General features: G+C 43.6%; 1 protein-coding gene across 1 annotated transcript; it reads left to right on the forward strand.

Annotated features, from left to right (window-relative positions):
* The first annotated feature begins 6689 nt into the window (after positions 1-6689).
* Positions 6690-11942, forward strand: KRT6A (keratin 6A). The gene is made up of 9 exons (XM_043883482.1): positions 6690-7297; positions 8228-8442; positions 8785-8845; positions 8985-9080; positions 9208-9372; positions 9831-9956; positions 10713-10933; positions 11151-11185; positions 11296-11942. The coding sequence occupies exons 1-9, from the start codon at positions 6758-6760 to the stop codon at positions 11532-11534; spliced, it is 1698 nt and encodes a 565-aa protein (XP_043739417.1). The 5' UTR covers positions 6690-6757; the 3' UTR covers positions 11535-11942.
* The last annotated feature ends 8875 nt before the right edge of the window (positions 11943-20817 follow it).

Here is a 20817-nt window from a genome sequence, read left to right on the forward strand (position 1 = left end):
TTCATGTTTCAAGTTTCTAAAGGGGAAATGGGAAAGAAAAATGTAAATTGGAAATGGAATCTAGATTAGCCAAAACAACAGTTTCTGCTACAGAGTCCAAACTTTTCTAGCCATCTTAAACGCTCTTCTGGGCCTATCAGGAAAATCCAAGGTATTTTCTGGGAGTGGCTGAGGGAAGATCAGAGGAAAAACGGAAGGAAGTTAAATATATCAGATCCCCCTGAGGCCTCCTGTGCAATGTTAATTGGCAGACTTGTGTATCAATGATCTGTCACTAATTCCAACCCCAGGCTTAAAATGAGATTATAAAGGATTAACAAATGGAAGTAGCCACTGAATGCCAAGAAATCTCAAAAGAGATGGAGGCATGTTTGCTCTCTAGGACATTCAGATGACTTTGAGATGAATTTTTTTTTGGAGGGGGGTGAAGAATTACTCCAGATCATCCTGAATTGGTAGGAGGAATTATCCAGTACATTCATAATTAATCAATATTTTCCCTTTACTAAAATAAAGGGAGTTTAATCAGAAGACAGAGGTAGTAAGACATCAGGCATAAGGCAGCATGTCATCAGATCATATTATTTGAGTCAGATACTTGGTGTGTCTTATTAAAGTGTTGGAGTATTTTCACCCAACTATACTTTTCTTTTAATAACACAGTGTAGTGAGGTGGCTGCTGCAGAAGTGAGGAGGTGAAAACCAGAAGCTCAAAGAGGAGGCAGAAATAAGAAGGGAGACAAGGATGCGAGGGAGGCAGGGGCGAGAGAAAGAAACAAGTCCACTGGTGAGTTCTTGGACACTTTCTTGGTCCCCCTTGGAGCCCTGGCTTGACTGCCTTTAACCCCTGTTCTTACTGAGACCTGAGGATACATGATGAAGGAGCATCTGGCTCCTTGTCCTCTCTCCATGCTCTTTTTTGCTGCTTATCCTACCCATGCTCCACACTAGCTCTGGAGTTCAGCCTGTTCTCTCCCCATCCTTACAGTTTCTCTAAAACACTTCTCACCTCTAGCATCACTATTGCCTCAGAGCATCAAAATGCCTCACTCACAATATATCCATTGATCCTCCTCCAACTAGTTTCCCCACATTGATTAGGAAAGCCAGGGGTTGTCTCTTCATCCAAATATGCCCTTCAGTCCCAGCCCAATGATGTACTTATCCCTGACTTACACTTTCAAGAGCAAATATCTGCCCAATACCAGTATAGGGTATTGTATAGGGTGAGTTGGAAGGAAATGGACACTTTCAAAAATGTATAACTCAGTAACTAGGTTTTATAAGAACATCTACTAAAATCAGTTGAAGGGAATAATCAGGTTTTTTTTTTTTTCTTTAACTGTAAAAACACTCAATTTGTGTCCCTCAGGGCACATGACATGCCCCAATTCTATAAGCTAATATTGCATCCCAATTCATTCCATATTACTTTTGGTTGTTGAAATGGCAGCCACAATGCTTCCCTTCATCTCCCCCAGGCTATGAGGAAGAGATTGGAAAAATACAAGGTTCTTGACTTATCCCACTAGAAGGCACGTGGAGTGACATCATGGGATTTGGGACCTCAGTTCCAGAAGTCAATACTTTGAACTGAGCATCCCACTGAGCATGGTGGAGGTGTTTTTCCATCATCTCTGGACCCCGGGATCAGCCTATGGTTGAGCCCCATCCTGCTGGAAGAAGGAGTTGACAGAAACGATCTGCAGCCGTGGATAAAGTCACGCAGATATCATATCCAGATATGTGACCTTTTCACTGTGTTACCTGCCAAATATGGGTGGTCTGTGGGTGTGAAAATTGAGAAGGGGGACGTTCTACCATACATGTTCATAAACAGCCTGGTTACTAAGTAATGTAATTTTGAAAGTTTCAGTATTTTCTGAATCACTCTGTGTATCATAGAAGGCTGCACTTTCCACTCCAACTTTGGTGCTGAGACAGGCTGGGACCTGGGACCCTTTGTTTGCACCTGGACAAACAGCTTCCATGGCAACAAAACACAAAGAAACTAAAAGAGATTAAAAATAAGTGTGCGCATGGGCAGTTGAGGCAAATTATGAACAACTAGATACAAAAAGACCAAAAACACACCCCAGCTGCCACTTCTGAAAACCTAGAGCAAAAGCAGAGTGCCCTGCTCTCTGCACACAACATCACCAGAGGCGGGGGAGGCAAACCACCCAAACCACCCCTCCAGCCAGACCCCTCACCCCATTTAAGGACCCAGCTGGCCCCTGGGCTAACAAGGAAACCTATTACTTGCTTTCACTCTCCCCTGCTGCAGTAGGAGCCCCAGGCAAGCTTTGCCTAAATTTCTCGTCTGACCTCTGATCAGTTTCTCCTGGTTAAGGAGGCCAAGAACCCTGATCAGCAACACAGCTACTGTCCCCATCCTTCACACATGTGACTGCATGTGTTTCTCTTTCGATGGGTGCTTCCCTAGGGACAGAATTATGTCTGGGATTCCCTTGGAAGGACATCATCCAGCATTGGGGTTGGTAGGATTAGGATTAGGAATCCTACTCTGGAGTTTGCAGGATTAGGCACTTAGTCTTGAGCTTTCAATGGAATGTGACAATGGCCTGTTCCTTCTTCTCATCTGTCAGCTCCACCCAGGGAGGCAGAAAGACAAAGCAAATCCTCTTGATGAAGACTTTCCATGGTCTCAGGCTTCAGGGGATCCCTCTTGCCTTTCTCCATGCTGGGAAAAAAATGCAAAGAGTACACACAGGTTAATCCCTGGGCCCTAGAACAAAAGCCTTCCTCATTCCATGGCCATCAAAGACAGCACCAGCCTGGATGGAGGCTCCCTGGGCACAGAGTAGAGTCTGGACTTGGCAGCCTGCTAGGGAGGAGGCTGGCTGTTGTTCGAGTTACTCATGCTGCTTTGCTTTAGTTTCTCTCACATAGTTGCCTGAACGATCACTCTTTGTTTTAATCTTATTATGGTCTGGCTTCCCCACCCTGCTCCTCTGGGAAAATACAACTCCCCTAGGCTCCATTATGGGACATGATTCGGGATCACCGAGGAGATTTCATCTGGGAAGTCAATTCTCTAACCATCCAGTGGGTCCCCAGTGGCTATGAATGCAACCCTCTCCAGGGTACTAAAGCAGGGGCAGAGCGCAGAGGACCAGACTTGAGAGGAGGAAAGAGGTACAGTTTAGTCCAGGAGGCAGTCTGAAAATGGTTAGGGGACACAGGCCACCTCCCGCACCCAGACAAAGACAGAGAAAATCAGGGGCAAATGAACCAGGCTCAAACTTGACCTTATAAGGGTAGTGGGACTGGGAAAAGAGGGACAGGAATGGATCTGTCACAGGGTCTCTCCTCTCTGACTCCCCCCCTCCACTGAATTTCTTGTCTGGCCTCTGATCAATTTCTACTGATTAGGAAGGCCCCCTCTGCTGTCTCAGGAGCACTCATCATCTCTCATGAGCCCTGTCAGTGGACCTCACTCAGGGTCAGGGTCTCTGAAATTGGTTCCCAGGACATAATATAGTAGTCTAATATAATATATTAGAATATATATATATGTGTATATATTGCATGCTGCTGCTGCTGCTAAGTCACTTCAGTTGTGTCTGACTCTGTGTGATCCCACAGATGGCAGCCCACCAGGCTCCCCCGTCCCTGGGATTCTCCAGGCAAGAACACTGGAGTGGGTTGCCATTTCCTTCTCCAATGCATGAAAGTGAAAAGTGAAAGTGAAGTCGCTCAGTCGTGTCCGACTCTTCCCGACCCCATGGACTGTAGCCCACCAGGCTCCTCCATCCATGGGATTTTCCAGGCAAGAGTACTTGAGTGGGGTGCCATTTCCTTCTCTGATATATAGCATATTAGATATATATGTTCTAATTTGATATATATATGCATCAAATTAGAACATATATATATATAAATGATTTATACTTGTAGGTAGGAGATATACTTGGGTCAGAAAATGAAAGAAACACTATGCTTTACATTGCTGGTGCTATCTAGCACACAGGCCAAACTTCGCATTGGATAATATGTTGAAGTTAAATCATCCTCTGATAGGCCCCTTACTAACGTGGCACAAACCGGCAATGCTGGTTGCATTTTCTCCCCCTTCATAGACAAGTACAGGCTGCTCCTGTGTTCAGTTCTTGAAGTGAATGTGAGGTTCCTTCTGCAATTGAATTATATACTTCATTTGAGGGTGAGTATGCTCCCACCCTGGAAAAGACACACATGTAGTCCTGAAAGAGGAACAGATCTGATTACCTATGCTGGTTAGTAGAAGCCTGTTCCGGTGTGCACAGCCCAGACAAGGACCCAGCAGAGGGTGGCGCAGGGGAACCTGACTCCACAGGAAGGACAGGGCAGCCTGCCAGGCTTCTTCCAAGGATTCGGATTCTCCTTCCCTCTGACCACCGGTTTTCTTCCAGCCCCTTGGGCAGGGGGCCTCATCCTCTCTGGAGTAGCACTTTGCTCTGACTGCGGCAGTGAGTGCCAGCAAGCTTGCAAGTCATACTTCTGGTCTCATGCCTCTGCACAGCCTCTGGCAACACTCAGCAAACTTTTATCTGTGGCTTTTGGTCCTTACTAATATGGTACAAACCGGCAATGCTGGTTGCATTTTCTTCCCCTTCCTAGACACTTACAGGCTGCTTCTGTGTTCAGTTCTTAAAGCTTCTTGTGGATCCCTGAACACACCAAGCTTCTTCATACTTCCATTATAATGATGATATTAGCTCATCTTCATTGAGAACTTATGTGCATATAGAATGCAAAGACCTTTACATGAATTATTTCACATAATCCTCACAGCACTGTGAGATAGGTACTATTTTCATCCCCAGTTTACATCTCTAAAAATGAGTAATTTGCATAAAGATGCACAGAAGCCTGTGAGCTAAAGTACCTTGCTTGTCTCAAGAGCTCTTGCTCTTAGCCAGGGGTTGGCAAATTTTTCTTTAAAGGGTCATCTAATAAATCTTTTAAGCTTTGCTGGTCATATACCATTTTGTTGCAACCACTACTCAACTCTCCTACTACAATGTGAAAGCAGAAACAGACCTGGGACATTGACATAGACAACAGGGCATTAGAAAAACAGGATGTTGCTCCAACTTGACTTGCTAGCCCTTCCTACCCCTCCCGGCCTCATCCATGCCAAGTCTAAAGACTCTATCCCAAGAAAGTAGCTCAGAACACTATGCCATGGGAAGGAAAGCTTCTTTCTTAGAATTGGGTGGAAGAATACTTCTCGGTAAGGCATTGTGCAACCAGGGTGGAGGAAGAGGAGCTGCTTCCATGGCCTTGAGAAGGTATCTCTTTCCTGCCAGACGCTGAATAAGCACTTCTTTGGGTAGGGAATGCCCTGCTCCCCTGGAAACTGCCTCCATAACACTGGAGAGATTGAATTGCTTATAAAATAGTCACAAGAGCTTTTCGCAGGCTCATCTCAGTGTGAGAGTCTGTCTTTCCTCCCCTGGCTGTCCATTTAACCAGATAGTCTTATAAAACACCCTGTCTACAATTGCTTTCAGTACTCCTCATGGTACTTAATTTATGGCCTAAAACAATGAATCTCCTTCCCCCTTAAATCAAACACCATGATCACTTGACAGCCTTCCCTCCCTCTAAGAATGTGTCTGGAGATTTGAGATTTCAAGCACTGAAATTAGGAATATAAACTTGGAAGTTACTTGTGACATCATCACACCTGTAAAGACACATTTTTATGATTCACTGTTTCTATATGCCCCTCAACTTTCTGTACACACCCCATTAAGGTGTCTGATCTTGACTCCTAAGAAATATCAGAATCTGAGAATATAAATTCAGTGAATTCCCTTAATGATTTTTGTCCTACTCATTTTAGATTCTTAAAATTAAGCTCTAAGTGAACATTCCAAAAAAACTGGAAAAAAGGGTGCCTGTGAATTCCATTTGGTAGGGAAAAAAATGTACACAGTCACCAGCTCAATGGGAAAGCAAACACTGGGGAGGAAGGTGCAGGCATGGGTAGAAACCATAAGTCAGCTCTTTGGGCAGGGTGGGCTTGGGTGATCTCTTATCCTATATCATGAAACTGCCGATTCCACACAAGACAAGGTTGTTCTTATGCTGTAAAAACTCATCTCCTTTGTCCCTCTTGCCTTTCAAAGGAGGGTCATATCCCCAAAGTAGCCCCCAATTCCCAGGCCAGGCCACCAGGAAGGCAACCAGGAGAACCAGAAGGACATGTTCAAACATGGCCAAAAACTACCGCAAGCCACTTCTTGCTCAGACCACGGGGCAAATGCCTATTAGCCCTCAGAGATAGTTCAACCTGATGGGAAGGGTGGTGTGAGTGGAGGAGAAAACCTGTGTGGGAAGGGGGCACAGAGAAGAGTGTCTGAGTAAGCAGAAGGAGGGGACAATTATCACAGATCAGCTCCTTGTCTCCTTTGTTTAAGAATATGACTAACCCATGACTTCAGTGAATTTACATTCAGTAGTATTGTGTTGGGATCAAGTCAAGGCTAGAAGCCAGAAGAATTTCTCCATGACTAAAGGAAGCCAAAGAAGCAATATTCATACTTCATACCTTTCTAGAGGCAGGGGGTGATCTCACTATTTGTAAAGCCCAGCCCTTCCCAATCTGCAGGCTCACCTTCCAGGACTAAGCCCGGCCCATTTTTTCCATATATAAGCTGCTGCTGGGAAGCTCCTCTCATAGATCTGCTCCTCTCAGCTCTGCCCTCCACCTCTCATACCCTTCTCAACCTATTCTTCAGGAACCATGTCTTACAAATCCACCGTGAAGACCCAAAGCAGCAGCCGCAGGGGCTTCAGTGCCGGCTCAGCCAGAGTCCCTGGGGTCTGCCGCTCTGGCTTCAGCAGCGTGTCCCTGTCCCGCTCCAGGGGCAGTGGTGGCCTCGCTGGAGTGTGTGGAGGAGCTGGCTTTGGCAGCCGCAGCCTCTATGGCCTAGGCGGCTCCAAGAGGATCTCCATCGCAGGGGGCAGCTGTGCCATTGGTGGTGGATATGGCGGCAGAATTGGAGCTGGCTATGGCTTCGGAGGTGGAGCCGGGAGTGGATTTGGTTTTGGTGCTGGGGCTGGTAGCGGCTTTGGGCTCGGTGGTGGAGCTGGCTTTGGAGGTGGCTTCGGTGGTGCTGGCTTTCCTGTGTGCCCCCCTGGAGGCATCCAAGAGGTGACCGTCAACCAGAGTCTCCTGACTCCCCTCAACCTGCAAATCGACCCCACCATCCAGCGGGTGAGGACTGAGGAGCGGGAGCAGATCAAGACCCTCAACAACAAGTTTGCCTCCTTCATCGACAAGGTGAGCCGGGAGCACCTGCCCCTCCCACGGGGATTGCAGAGTGTCCAAGAGAGATCCAACCAGTGTCCTACCAGAGGGAGCCTTGGGATAGTCAAGAGAGAGGGGACTCAGGCTAGTTCTCCACTGGGATGCAGGGCAGGCTTCACGTGGACCACAGGCTGAAGGTGATGGTAACTGTTTACAACTACTGACCCCTTAAATGTCTTCCATAATCGTGAGGGGAGCATTCACAAGTCTTGACAACCCTGAAGCAAAGAAATGAAATGAAAGAATGGAAAGAGTTATCTTGATCTGTTGAACAGTGTAAGAAATTAAAAAGGGAATTACAGTGGAAAATGTACTTCAGCCTTAGTTGAGCTGGTGGGTGTAGGGGCAGAAGGAAAGAAAATGTAAAAAAAAAAAAAAAAAGGGAAATTCCAGGGGAAAAAAGACTCAAAAATATGTGAATACATAGAAATACTCAACCTGTAGAACCAGATCATAACCACTGAGAGAGTTTGTTTTAGAGGGACTCATACTCTAAATAGGAAACAGAATTAACTCCAATTATTAATAGGATTGGAATTTAATCATTAGATTATGGACATTTAAATATCCCTTTAACTGAGATATGCTCTTTAAAAACCTCTGTGCAATATATGAGAGAAATATGATTTTTAAATTACATCTGTGATTGTGCTTATCAAAAAGAAAAACAGAAAGGTGAAAAGTCACTGACAGATGTCTCCAGAATTGAAAGGGAGGGAACATCTGACAGCTCACTGGGGAAACTCGGCCATGAGACCTGTGTGGTGTGAAGCTAAAAAGTCAGGGGACCAGAACTGTCAGCTGGAGCCTCTGTACAGGCTCTGGAGCATCCCAGCACCACCGGACCACCAGACTGGCCTGGGGACTTGTCAACTCACAGATAACCATCTTGTCTTCCTGCAGGTCCGATTCCTGGAGCAGCAGAACAAGGTCCTGGACACCAAGTGGACCCTGCTGCAGGAACAGGGCACCAAGACCGTGAGGCAGAACCTGGAGCCTTTGTTCGAGCAGTACATCAACAACCTCAGGAGACAACTGGATAGTATCATTGGGGAGAGAGGCCGCCTGGACTCGGAGCTCAGGGGGATGCAGGACACCGTGGAGGACTTCAAGAACAAGTGAGTTACAGGAGACAAAAAGTCTCAGTTTCCTGAAGCCCACATTTCAAGCTAATTATATGATCAGGTTCAAATGAGGGCATGATCTCAGTAAAACATGTCCATGAAAATGAGACCACAATTCTTACCTAAACACAAACTCTGGAAAACATAAGGGCCATGCAGGTAGATGGGGAGAGTAATGGAGTAAATAATATAGTGACCACAAAATTCACCTTTGAAGCTTACTGGCAGGAAAGTCCCATTTGCACATATCCATTCTGGGAAGTTGAAATTCCAAGCTGCCTTTTCTGTATCATCTTCACCCCTGACTCAGTTAGATTTTATCCTTTCTAATTCCAGATATGAAGATGAAATCAACAAGCGCACGGCAGCAGAGAATGAGTTTGTGAATCTGAAGAAGGTGAGATGAGTCAGATCAGGGGTTTAGGTTTCTTTGATGAAGGGGAGGACTCTGAGAAAAGTGTGATCAGGGAGACTAAAAGAGGAGCAGACTGGGCAAGAGGGCTTATCTGATCCCAGTCTGTTGGCTTCTTCCCCAGGATGTGGATGCTGCTTACATGAACAAGGTTGAACTACAGGCCAAGGTAGACGCTCTCACAGATGAGATCAACTTCCTAAGAACCTTCTATGAGGCAGTAAGCATCTTTTCACATTCTGCTTTATTGATTATACTGAGATTTGCAAAGGGTGGAAAATCTCTGGCTGGGTACACCTCTCTAAATGGCATGACCAAAGATGACCGGATGATCTCTTGTTCTGCAGGAACTGGCTCAGATGCAAACCCACATCTCAGACACTTCTGTGGTCCTCTCCATGGACAACAACCGCAACCTGGACCTGGACAGCATCATCGCTGAAGTCAAAGCCCAGTATGAAGAGATCGCTCAGAGGAGCCGGGCTGAGGCTGAGTCCTGGTACCAGTCCAAGGTGAGTGGTGATGTGGCAGCTGATGAAGAATCCCTGTGCCTCCTCTGAGAACATCAATGTAGCTATAGACCTCAGTGGGGAAACTACAACTAAGAAGTGGGGGACCTCTCAAAAGGCATGTACCCTGAACTAACAGGGTAGATCTTTTGGGTAATTATATCCAAGTATAGTAGGTCAAAGACCCAAATGTAGGACAAAAACTACTGTAGATAAAGGCAGAGTGATCTTTGCTTTAGATTTACCCTGATGCTGGTTCTCAGCAACATTGCTTGTCCTGAAGAGAACCAGTCAGTGGTCCTACCAAGGATGGTATGTGATGGGTACACAGTGTCAATGACCTAGTAACACCAATTTTCATATAATGTCCTGTGGAGAAACCATTAGTTTTGATTTGAGAAAACCTTGATTAGTGTCCTGTGAAGCCCATGGACACCACTTTGTCTCCCTCTGGTTTATAGTACGAGGAGCTGCAGGTGACGGCGGGCAGACACGGGGATGATCTGCGCAACACCAAGCAGGAGATCTCTGAGATCAACCGCGTGATCCAGAGGCTGAGATCTGAGATCGACCACGTCAAGAAGCAGGTATGGAGGGGTCCATAGAGCAGAAAAGCATTGTTTCCTTCCTCTGGGCACTGAGGGAAAAGCAAGAAGAGCTCCCTCAGGTTAGAGAGCGGGAGCCCAACTTACAAGCAGGAAACAGACTCAGGACAGACCAATTCCCACTGGTCAGTGGGACAAAGACACAGTCTAGAGGCATTAAAATGAGATTCTATCAGAGGAATGGTTGATTTGGGAATACAAGACACATGTGGGCAAAGAAAATTTCAGGTCAGAAAGTGTGAGGAAGACTACTGCAAATATGCTCAGATTCAATACGAAAAAGAAGCTGAGAAAAGGCACAGGACAAATGAGGGTTAGCCAAGACTGTAAAGTGGAAGGAAGGCAAGGTCTCAAGAGTTCGAGATGAAATCGTCTTTCAGTGAGAACGTTTGTGGTTTTGTATAAGTTATTATATATCCACACAAACTTACCCAAACTGTCAACATTCAAAACAAGGCAGCAGTTCCATTTCTTTCCACATCCCCTGGCTTTATTCTGCTGTGGCATCTCCCAACCCCATCCTCACTTGTGTGGTTAACACAGAGGGGAATAGGTTTTCATTAGGGACACTGAGACTGGTTAAGGTTTGTAGTTTGGAGAAAGATTGGACAAATGAGAATCAAACCTCCATTTCCATGAGATCTGGGCTCTAGGGCTCGTCCTCACTGGGAAAGTAGAAGTATGCTTCCTCTCCCCTGGAGCCCAGATTCAGGTTCATCTGCCCCTCCTTCCCTCTAGTGCACCAGCCTGCAATCCGCCATCGCCGACGCTGAGCAGCGTGGGGAGCTGGCCCTCAAGGATGCCAGGAGCAAGCTGACTGGCCTGGAGGACGCCCTGCAGAAGGCCAAGCAGGACATGGCACGGCTGCTGAAGGAGTACCAGGAGCTCATGAATGTCAAGCTGGCCCTGGACGTGGAGATTGCCACCTACAGGAAGCTGCTGGAGGGCGAGGAGTGCAGGTGAGTAACGCACACAGCCTCCTCAATCATCTGGCTCCATCTCCAAGAAGTCCTGCCAATGAGCCCACGTGGAAGGCACTCTAGTGCTGGTCATAGTGCTACTCCCAGAAGAGCCCTGAGAAGGCAGGTTCCTGGGGAGTCTCCTCTCACGGAGGTTTCCCGTGCGGGCCCAGCTGTGGCTCTGGGCCTCATCACGGCTGTGTCCTCTCTCTCCTAGGCTGAGTGGGGAAGGCGTTGGACAAGTCAACATCTGTAAGTACTTCACCTGCCCCCGGCCCTTGCCCTTGCGTCCTCCTGACTGGACTCTGTGTGGCAGAGTGAGCTCACCATCTTGTCCTGACCTTGCCCCCTTGCCTCCGCAGCCGTGGTGCAGTCCACCGTCTCTGGTGGCTATGGCGGTGCCGGCGGTCTCGGCGGTGGCTTAGGCGTGGGCGGAGGAAGCGGCTACTCCTACAGCGGCGGCCACAGCCTCGGAGGTGGCTTCAGCGCTGGCAGTGGCAGAGCCATCGGGGGTGGCTTCAGCTCCTCTGGGGGCAGCAGTTCCACCATCAAATACACCACCACCTCCTCCTCCTCCAGCAAGAAGAGCTACAAGCACTGAAGTCCTGTCATGGGCTCAAGCTCCCACAATGTCTCAGGCTCTCTCTCCAGCTTCACCACCGTCTCCTCTAATTATTTCCTCTCTTCTGCTCCCTTCTTCTCTTACTCCTTGAATTAGAACTGAAGTTACTGAGTACCCTCACCTTCTCTCTCCCAAAACCTGTGACTCATGAAGTTCCATTGTTCAGCACTGGAAGGTCACCGCTTGGGTCCTACTCCATAACAGGGCAATCCCACTTGCTTTTCACTGACCCAGGAGGTCCCATCTCAGAGGTGTTGTGTTCCTCCCTTCCAGTGATCATTAAAGTACAAATGACTGGTTCTTTGATGTACAGGGTTTGTATCCCTGTGGTGCTTCCTCTGCTCTTTTCTGTCTTGTATTGCTAAATAAAGCAGATTTATAATATAATGTGTGGTTTCATATAGCCTTTCTTTGTCACCAGTGGTTCTTGAGGTTTTCATCTGATAAATGCCTTCTTGGGAATGAAACATATGCCCAGTCCCCATGTGCTTCACTGTCCTTATTTAGATAAATTCAAGAAACAGCAGTTTAGCATCCTGATGCTCAGCAGTCCTCCCGTAACACTTTGGCACGTGGAGTGGGAAGGATCTGGTTCCATCATCATAGTAAAGTCTGGTTTTACTGCTTGGATCAGGTCTCAGCAGTTTAGTTTCTCTGACTTGTCTTTATGATTTTACCTCCTTCTGCACCTGTTGTCATTCATCATCCTCAGAGAATCATATTACAGTCTAATTAGATCAGAAGAACATTGACTAGAGGGCAAGATGTTTGATATATTCTAAAATGCCTCATGACCAAGAAACTGTGCCTGACAGCATGTATCAGGAGTAACTCAAATGCCCACATTCCTGAATTGAAAGTATGCTTCTAGCAATGTATCCTGAGGAAACAGTACAAATACAAGAACTTGTACTTCCTGGATATGAATCCCAATAAACTTTCTGCCAGGAAATATTGGAAACACTGGTCAGTTTCAGGATCCACAGACTCAGAAACAAAATGCAGGTGCTAACTTTTTGAAGTGTGGAGACAAAAGAGGAAAGGGAAAGCCTTCTTCCTCACCCCAAAAGCCTCTCACAGAGACTCAAAGAAGTTGAGTCTTTGCTGCTCCAAAGACACAGTCTTAAAACCTCTCTCAGCTGTGTCTTGGCTTCCTTTGACTTCTATGAATGGGAAAGGAAATGTCAGGATACAGTGCAAAGTAGATCAGTCATCTTCCTCCTGAGAGCCAGTCACTGTTTTGTCCATGTCCCAAATTCCAGGTTTATACCTCTGGAGCATTCCACTTAATACCTTAAGGAATTAAAGTTCCCTTCTGAGGAATCAAGGAGATACAGGAGATTTTAGAAATCAAGGAGATTCTAGGAATGCGGTGAAATATATACAAAGATGATCTTGGAGCATCTTTTAGTGCCAAAAAGGGAAGAAATAGTCAAAAAAGACACTGTAAGAACTCTTAATAGCCAAAGCAGAACAACTTGAGCCATAAATAAATAGAACATGATGTATTGGAATAAAACACAAATTGTGAAATAATTATTCACGGAAACTACTGATGTGAATGTGGTTGACTAAATTAATTAATAAGGGATGATTGTCAAGTCTCAGGCAAAAGAATTTTCTTTAGTTACATATGTGATTCCCATTCAAAGAAGGAGTGAATAAATACTCCCTGCTGTGTGGGCTGGGCATGGTGAATTCCTTCCAAAGAGTACAGTCTAAAAATGGGGGGAAAGAGTGACTTTACTGCAGAGAAATCAATCAAACACTTCCTCGGCCAGGTGATCAAGGCTAATACCAACAGTAGTAAGTTTTTTTCATAGCATGTATCCTGATATGATGTGATGAGAAGTGCAGGACATCTCTGTGGTCTTCCTCCCAAACACCATAACTCCAGTCTATTCATGAGACAACATCAGAAAAAGCCTAATTTTGAACATCTACAAAACACCTGGGCAGAGTTCCTCAAAGCTTTCTAGGTCATGAAGACAAGAAAAATCTAACAAAGTGTGTTACCCAAAGAGGGTCTAAGGAGACACACGACTAAATGAAAAGTAGCTATTATGAAAAATACTTAAGCTATGGGGCTCAAGGTATCATCTGTATTTTTTACTAAACTAATTTTCACACAAAGTCATAAAGCAAGAAAGGTAGAGAAAGAGTCACAAAGAAACAGAAAGACAGTTGGAGAGACAAAGATACAGAGAAATTATTGAATGACTTATGCAAAAATAATATTGATAATATTGTGTTGATTTTAACTCCATTACTGCATTTTTTAAAGTTGTGTACTTTCTAAATTTTCTGATGTCAAACCTTGTTATTTCAAAAGAGAAAGTGTATTCCCCACGATGTCCTCATCCTATGACATCTGAGATTAAATGTGGTTACACTTTCTGGTATTAAGGAAGAAAAGATTCAATCTCTTGATTAAGGTGCATGAAATTAAAATTTTCAGACTGATTTCTTTGCCCACTGAGGACTAAATAAGAAGAAACATATTTCTTTTGAAACAGCAAAGACTTATTTTTGAAGCAAGGAAAGAATCAGTAGTACCAAAGGTGGTGAGATACTGGATTTGACTCCTAAGGAGGCTAGCTAATTGCCTCCTTCAATATCGGGTCTGTACACCTGGAAAACATAGAAAATACATCTTTTAAATAATAAGCTGAAATAGAAGAATTTTTTCCAGTTAGAAGCCATATCCAAAATTCACCTTATCTGAATCCTCTGTGATCCAGGATGATCACTTGCAAGCCATACAAGGTAGATTCTAGCTATGTTGGTTAGAATCCCCAGCACAGATTAATAAATGACATCACAGCTCATGGTGGCGGCAGAGGGTTCAGCACAGCAAGAGGAGGGAACATTTCTACAGGTCCTGATTGCTCTGCCTAGTGGATGTGATGGAATTCCAGCTGAGCTATTTCAAATCCTGAAAGATGATGCTGTGAAAGTGCTGCACTCAATATGCCAGCAAATTTGGAAAACTCAGCAGTGGCCACAGGACTGGAAAAGGTCATTTTTCATTCCAATCCCTAAGAAAGGCAATCCCAAAGAATGCTCAAACTACCACACAATTGCACTCATCTCACACACTAGTAAAGTAATGCTCAAAATTCTCCAAGCCAGACTTCAGCAATACATGAACCGAGAACTTCCAGATGTTCAAGCTGGTTTTAGAAAAGGCAGAGGAACCAGAGATCAAATTGCCAATATCTGCTGGATCATCGAAAAAGCAAGAGAGTTCCAGAAAAACATCTATTTTTGCTTTATTGACTATGCCAAAGCCTTTGACTGTGTGGATTACAATAAACTGGAAAATTCTGAAAGAGATGGGAATACCAGACCACCTGACCTGCCTCTTGAGAAACCTGTATGCAGGTCAGGAAGCAACAGTTAGAACTGGACATGGAACAACAGACTGGTTCCAAATAGGAAAAGGAGTGCGTCAAGGCTGTAAATTGTCACCCTGCTTATTTAACTTATATGCAGAGTACATCATGAGAAACGCTGGGCTGGAGGAAGCACAAGCTGGAATCAAGATTGCCGGGAGAAATATAAATAACCTCAGATATGCAGACGACACCACCCTTATGGCAGAAAGTGAAGAGGAATTAAGAAGCCTCTTGATGAAAGTGAAAGAGGAGAGTGAAAAAGTTGGCTTAAAGCTTAACATTCAGAAAACTAAGATCATGGCATCTGGTCCCATCACCCCATGGGGAATAGATGGGGAGACAGTGGAAACAGTGTCAGACTTTATTTTTTTGGGCTCCAAAATCACTGCAGATGGTGACTGCAGTCATGAAATTAAAAGACGCTTACTCCTTGGAAGGAAAGTTATGACCAACCTAGATAGCATATTAAAAAACAGAGACAAAATTCTGTTCTGTACACCTGTGTCTCTTTTTCTGTCTTGCATATAGGGTCATAGTTACCATCTTTCTAAATTCCATATATATGCGTTAGTATACTATATTGGTCTTTATCTTTCTGGCTTACTTCACTCTGTATAATGGGCTCCAGTTTCATCCATCTCATTAGAACTGATTCAAATGAATTCTTTTTAATGGCTGAGTAATATTCCATGGTGTTTATGTACCACAGCTTCCTTATTAATTCGTCTGCTGATGAGCATCTAGGTTGCTTCCATGTCCTGGCTATTATAAACAGTGCTGCGATGAACATTGGGGTGCACGTGTCTCTTTCAGATCTGGTTTCGTAAAGTAATTAGCCTCCAACTAATAAAAATAAATGAAGAAAAAAATAAAATAAAAAGCAGAGACAAGACATTGCTTTGCCAACAAAGGTCCGTTTGGTCAAGGCTATGGTTTTTCCAGTGGTCATGTATGGATTTGAGAGTTGGACTGTGAAGAAAGCTGAGCACCGAAAAATTGATGCTTTTGAACTGTGGTGTTGGAGAAGACTCTTGAGAAACCCTTGGACTGCAAGGAGATCCAACCAGTCCATCCTAAAGGAGATCAGTCCTGGGTGTTCATTGGAAGGACTGATGCTGAAGCTGAAACTCCAATACTTTGGCCACCTCATGCAAAGAGTTGACTCATTGGAAAAGATCCTGATGCCGGGAGGGATTGGGGGCAGGAGGAGAATGGGCCGACAGAGGATGAGATGACTGGATGGCATCACCGACTCGATGGACATGAGTTTGAGTCAACTCTGGGAGTTGGTGATGGACAGGGAGGCCTGGCCTGCTGCAATTCATGGGGTCGCAAAGAGTCGGACACGACTGAGCGACTGAACTGAACAGTTCAGAACTGATTGCTCTGCCTGCTGCATGCACCAGGAGGCGTGCCTACAGACTCCCATGATAGCTAACTCTTCATTATACTTGGCCTTGAGAGAAGCTAATAGTAGACCTCAGGATGAGAGGAAAAAGGGGTTAAGGAGTCCATCTCTGACAGGAGCTGGATCCCTTGGACCATGACTTTCTCTGGGCCATCCTATCTCTTCAAGGCTGTCACCTACTGGACTCCAGGGGTATTCCTTTAGCACTAGAAAGTAAGTAGGGGAGGGAAATCATCCTCTTTAGGTCTTGGAGGCTAGTCCACTCAAATGTATTTCCCAACACTCTTACTGTCCCCAGACTCCACATGTAACTATAGAGCTCTTCTTGAGCCCCACTGCCATCTGTATCTGTACTCTCTCACTTAAGAAACTCCTCTCCATCAAATTGAATAAAGGAAGACCTTTCTTTTCTGCTTCTGTTTGCAACTGCAAGGCTAGAGTTTATCTGGATTCTCATGAAAGTTTCCCTTCATCCCCATTTTCTGTCTCTCCATTCCTCTTGCCTAGTCTGATTTTATTCATAGCATATGGAGAGTGTAACAAAGAAATTAGAAATTGCATTTAGTAGACCTTTCTTTTGTCTTAATATTAGTACTGTTATTTTGCTACTATCATAGGTTTATTGTAGGATAGAGCAAATAAGTAATATGTCATTCAGAGCTAAACTTTTCAAAGCTAGTAAAATAAATACAGTTATAAAATCATCCTGTTTTCTTCTATTAAAACTTGAAATATAGCTACAAACTTCTGATTTAAGTATTTTCTAATAAGTTTTTACATATTTCAACCTGTCTTTTGAAAAAGACTTCAAATCTAGAAGAACCCAGTAATGAAAAGCATGCATAGCATGAAAATTCTAGCTTATATCACTTTCTAGTAAGACATCAGAACTACTCACAGAAATGGCTAATTCCATGTCTGTTGTGAGATAACCTTGAGACAATTGTTCCTGTCAACAAAGAAGCTTCCAGAGTCCAATGGGGCCCTGTCAAATAGACACAGGAGCCAATCTGAGGAACCCAAGTGGCCTAAAATGGGATGGTTAATGCACCAAAAGGATTAATGCCTGCAATGGACTGAAACATATCAAATATGTTTTTTCAACTGTGAGTTTATAATTATATAAAACCAAAATAACAAGCAAAACTTCCTTGATTGCGTTTGGAAATTACTGTGGTCCCAAATCAGTATTATAAAGATTTTAAAAGTACAAGAAAGAAGCACTTATTCTGCCTCTCCAGTATGAATAATATACATACTAGGTTATCTAAAAAGTAAGCAGTAAAGATTCCATCTTTATAGATGACTCCCAGTTGATAAATGCAGAGGAGGGATGTTAAATTCGAAATTCCGAATTTGCAATGTCTAAAGAAATAGTCAATGTGGGAATTGACCAATGAATGTTAAAATATTAGACGACAGATTTACTCGGCACTTTTTAACGGAGGGACAAGATGGAACTACAGTTAAACTACAGATCAGTCTTAACATCACTAAACTGGACAGCTAGTATTATATGCCTCACAATTTCATGCAATACAAGGCACACAGGACCAGCTGGGACATAATTTTTCCTGAAACAATGGAATAAATCTGATTTGCCCATAGAACTAGTACACAGGAAAAACTGGGCTTAGAAGTTATGTGACACCAAAAGGAAACAATGAACCAAATCCAGAGTGTAGATATACTAGAGAAGAAAAACAATTTGTCCACAGATGAATGGCATTCAAAAGGGATCTATTACAGTATGAAAGAATCTTAAGAGACCCAAGAATCTAGTTAGGATGTTGCTTCAAGTAAACCAGCATAAAAAGACATCTTTGAAACAATCAGAAAAGTGTGAACATAAATGGACATTCAGCTTCATTATGCAGCAACTGTTGCTATTGATATAAAACAGTTATACAGTGAGATTAAAAAGTCATCCTTTCTTAGATATGTATGCAGATATTAAGTGAAGTGACTTAATGTCTTAATTTTCTTGAATATACATCAACAAAAAAGTAGAAGATTTCAATAGAAGTAGGGGAATTAGATGAGACAATACTGAGAAATATGGATCAGTATTTAATCTGGGAGATTGGTGCATGGCTGTTTACATACTATTCTCTCTCATTGTATCCACTGGACTTCCAAAGATACAAACTTTGATTAAGTAGTAAAGGAGGTTGTTCCACTGAGAAGAACACTAATATATTTGGGAATGAAATTTCTGATGATGGTAAATCTGATGTATTGTAGACCACTTTCAGGTGACCCCATCAGGTTCAGGAGGGGGGCCCTGAGCAATGATGTCTTCATTGAACCCAATAGTTTCCATGTAGTGCAAGAAAGGAAAAGCAATATTTCTAGCATCAATTATTTCTTAATGTTTTAAATGCTATGTGTTTTAAATATAAATATAAGAATGAAAGACTTCTTAACATAACCAAATGGAGGAAACAAGAATATCTCCTTCTTAGAAATTGCCTTAAACCAAACAGGGGGAACAAGAACCATAAAAGTAATCTCCACCCTCAACCACCACAAGGAAAACATCTTAAATTCCTTCAATTAAAAAAAAAAAAAAGAAAGAAAGAACAGAAAACTCTTCCCACCAAAAGGGAGAAATAAATCACACATGTTGGGAAAACTCAGAAGATGCCCTCAATGTACATCTTAGAAAACCCAGTGAAGAACACTCTCAAAAACAGACGGATCAAAATTAAACAACGTGGGAAACACAGAAGAAGAGCACACAAAGCTAACCCTGAGGTCTTCCTGTTGCCAGGCACCTCTGACTCGTTCAACTCCTGCTGTGTGAATGTGAAGAACACATCCTCAGGTGCATATCTAAGAATCAAAGAATCGATCTTTGCAACAGTCAGAACTGGGTGTGTGGGCTATAGGCAGGGCCTATTTGCCCTGAAGTTTCAAGACACAGGGAAGGCAGGGTTGAGTAAGGAATCAGAGGCAATGCCTATTGGCAGCTTGTTGTTGGAGAAGCAAAGAAAACCGAGACTGAACTGTGAGCCACTCTGCAGACATCTTCCTTGGCTTGGATGAATTAAAATTAAAAGAACTATTTACACAACCTGTGTCCTACTGAGAATTCCTGTTATTCTGGTTGTGGCCTGGCCTCTCCTCCCAGAAGACTGTCTGTAAAGGCAGGTCCAAAAGGATCTCAAATCATTCAGAGATGAGCCCTTGTTAGGAAGGAACCATTCCAAGTCCCATGAAGGACACTTTACACTAAAGCAAACAGATAAACAAGCAAACAGAAAACACAAGGAAAAGGAAAAGCAAGAGGCACTTAGAAAGCATTCAACAGAAAAAAAGTCAGAATAAAGTATTTCCTAAAAGGCAGTAAAATGAACACCATGATGAAATAATAAAGCCAAGGGGCAATAGAGTGAGAAATAAATGATTAAATATTAGCAGGTAGAACTCAGATAAGCAGCAGAGGAAAAAAGATAAAGTCAGAAGAGAAATGAAGGCCAAACTAAAAACATAAAACCTTGCTGATGCACAACAATGGACCACAGGTTTAAGGTGAAGAAAACAACCCGTAGGAAATAGCACTTGAGACTGCTACATGAAAATTGAGAAAAAACAGAGATATGGGAGAAAAAGTACATACACTATAAGCATAATTGCAAAAGAGAATATATATATGTTTCATATATACGTATATGTGTCCGGATATATTCAAAATATATTCTCACATGCATCACACATTCTATGCTAAGTCTCTTCAGTCGTGTCCGACAGTTTGCGACCCCAGTGACTGTAGCCCCCCAGGCTCCTCTGTCCATGGAGCTCTCCAGGCAAGAATACTGGAGTGGGTTGCCAAGCCCTTCTCCAGGGAATCTTCCAGACCCAGAGTTCGTACTAGCGTCTCCTGCAGCTCCTGCATTGTAAGCAGATTCTTTACCCCTGAGCCACTGGGAAGCCATATGCATCACACATGCCCCAGGAGAAGCACAGAAACATTCAATGAGGTCACTACAAGGATGCACAGGGAAGTAGCCAACACTTCATGGTCTTCCTAAACAGGACTGGGCAATGGCCTTCAGCATGTAATTTTTTCCTCAGCCATGTATTACTTATTAAATACTTTAAATAAACAAGTAGATGTGTTAATATGAATATCCTGCATATAAATAGGCATTCTATGACATTTGTATCTGTAATGTTTAAAGTGATCGCTTATTAAGCTTCTACTTTGAATTGTCACTTCACAGGATACACGGACACAAGACCACCTGAAACAAGATGACATGATTACGCAGGTTAAACACTCCAAGATTCGACAACTGCAGAAAACAAATAAGCTATTTTTTTTTCCTCACAAATAAACTGCAAGTGGAAAGTGGAGGCAGATTTAGTGACCTGAAATATTATAAAGACATAATACGTTAAAGACATATAACCCAAACACAAAATGAAGGGAATTTACTAGGATCCTGATCTG

The sequence above is a fragment of the Cervus elaphus genome, chromosome 3, assembly GCF_910594005.1.
Source record: "Cervus elaphus chromosome 3, mCerEla1.1, whole genome shotgun sequence".
Lineage (NCBI taxonomy): Eukaryota > Metazoa > Chordata > Mammalia > Artiodactyla > Cervidae > Cervus > Cervus elaphus.

Bases quoted from the DNA above. Each gene is read 5' to 3' on its own strand.
- KRT6A (XM_043883482.1), top strand. From the start codon at position 6,758: ATGTCTTACAAATCCACCGTGAAGACCCAAAGCAGCAGCCGCAGGGGC. The intron at 8,846-8,984 runs GTGAGATGAGTC...CTTCTTCCCCAG, and splicing joins AGTTTGTGAATCTGAAGAAG to GATGTGGATGCTGCTTACAT. The intron at 10,934-11,150 runs GTGAGTAACGCA...TCTCTCTCCTAG, and splicing joins CTGGAGGGCGAGGAGTGCAG to GCTGAGTGGGGAAGGCGTTG.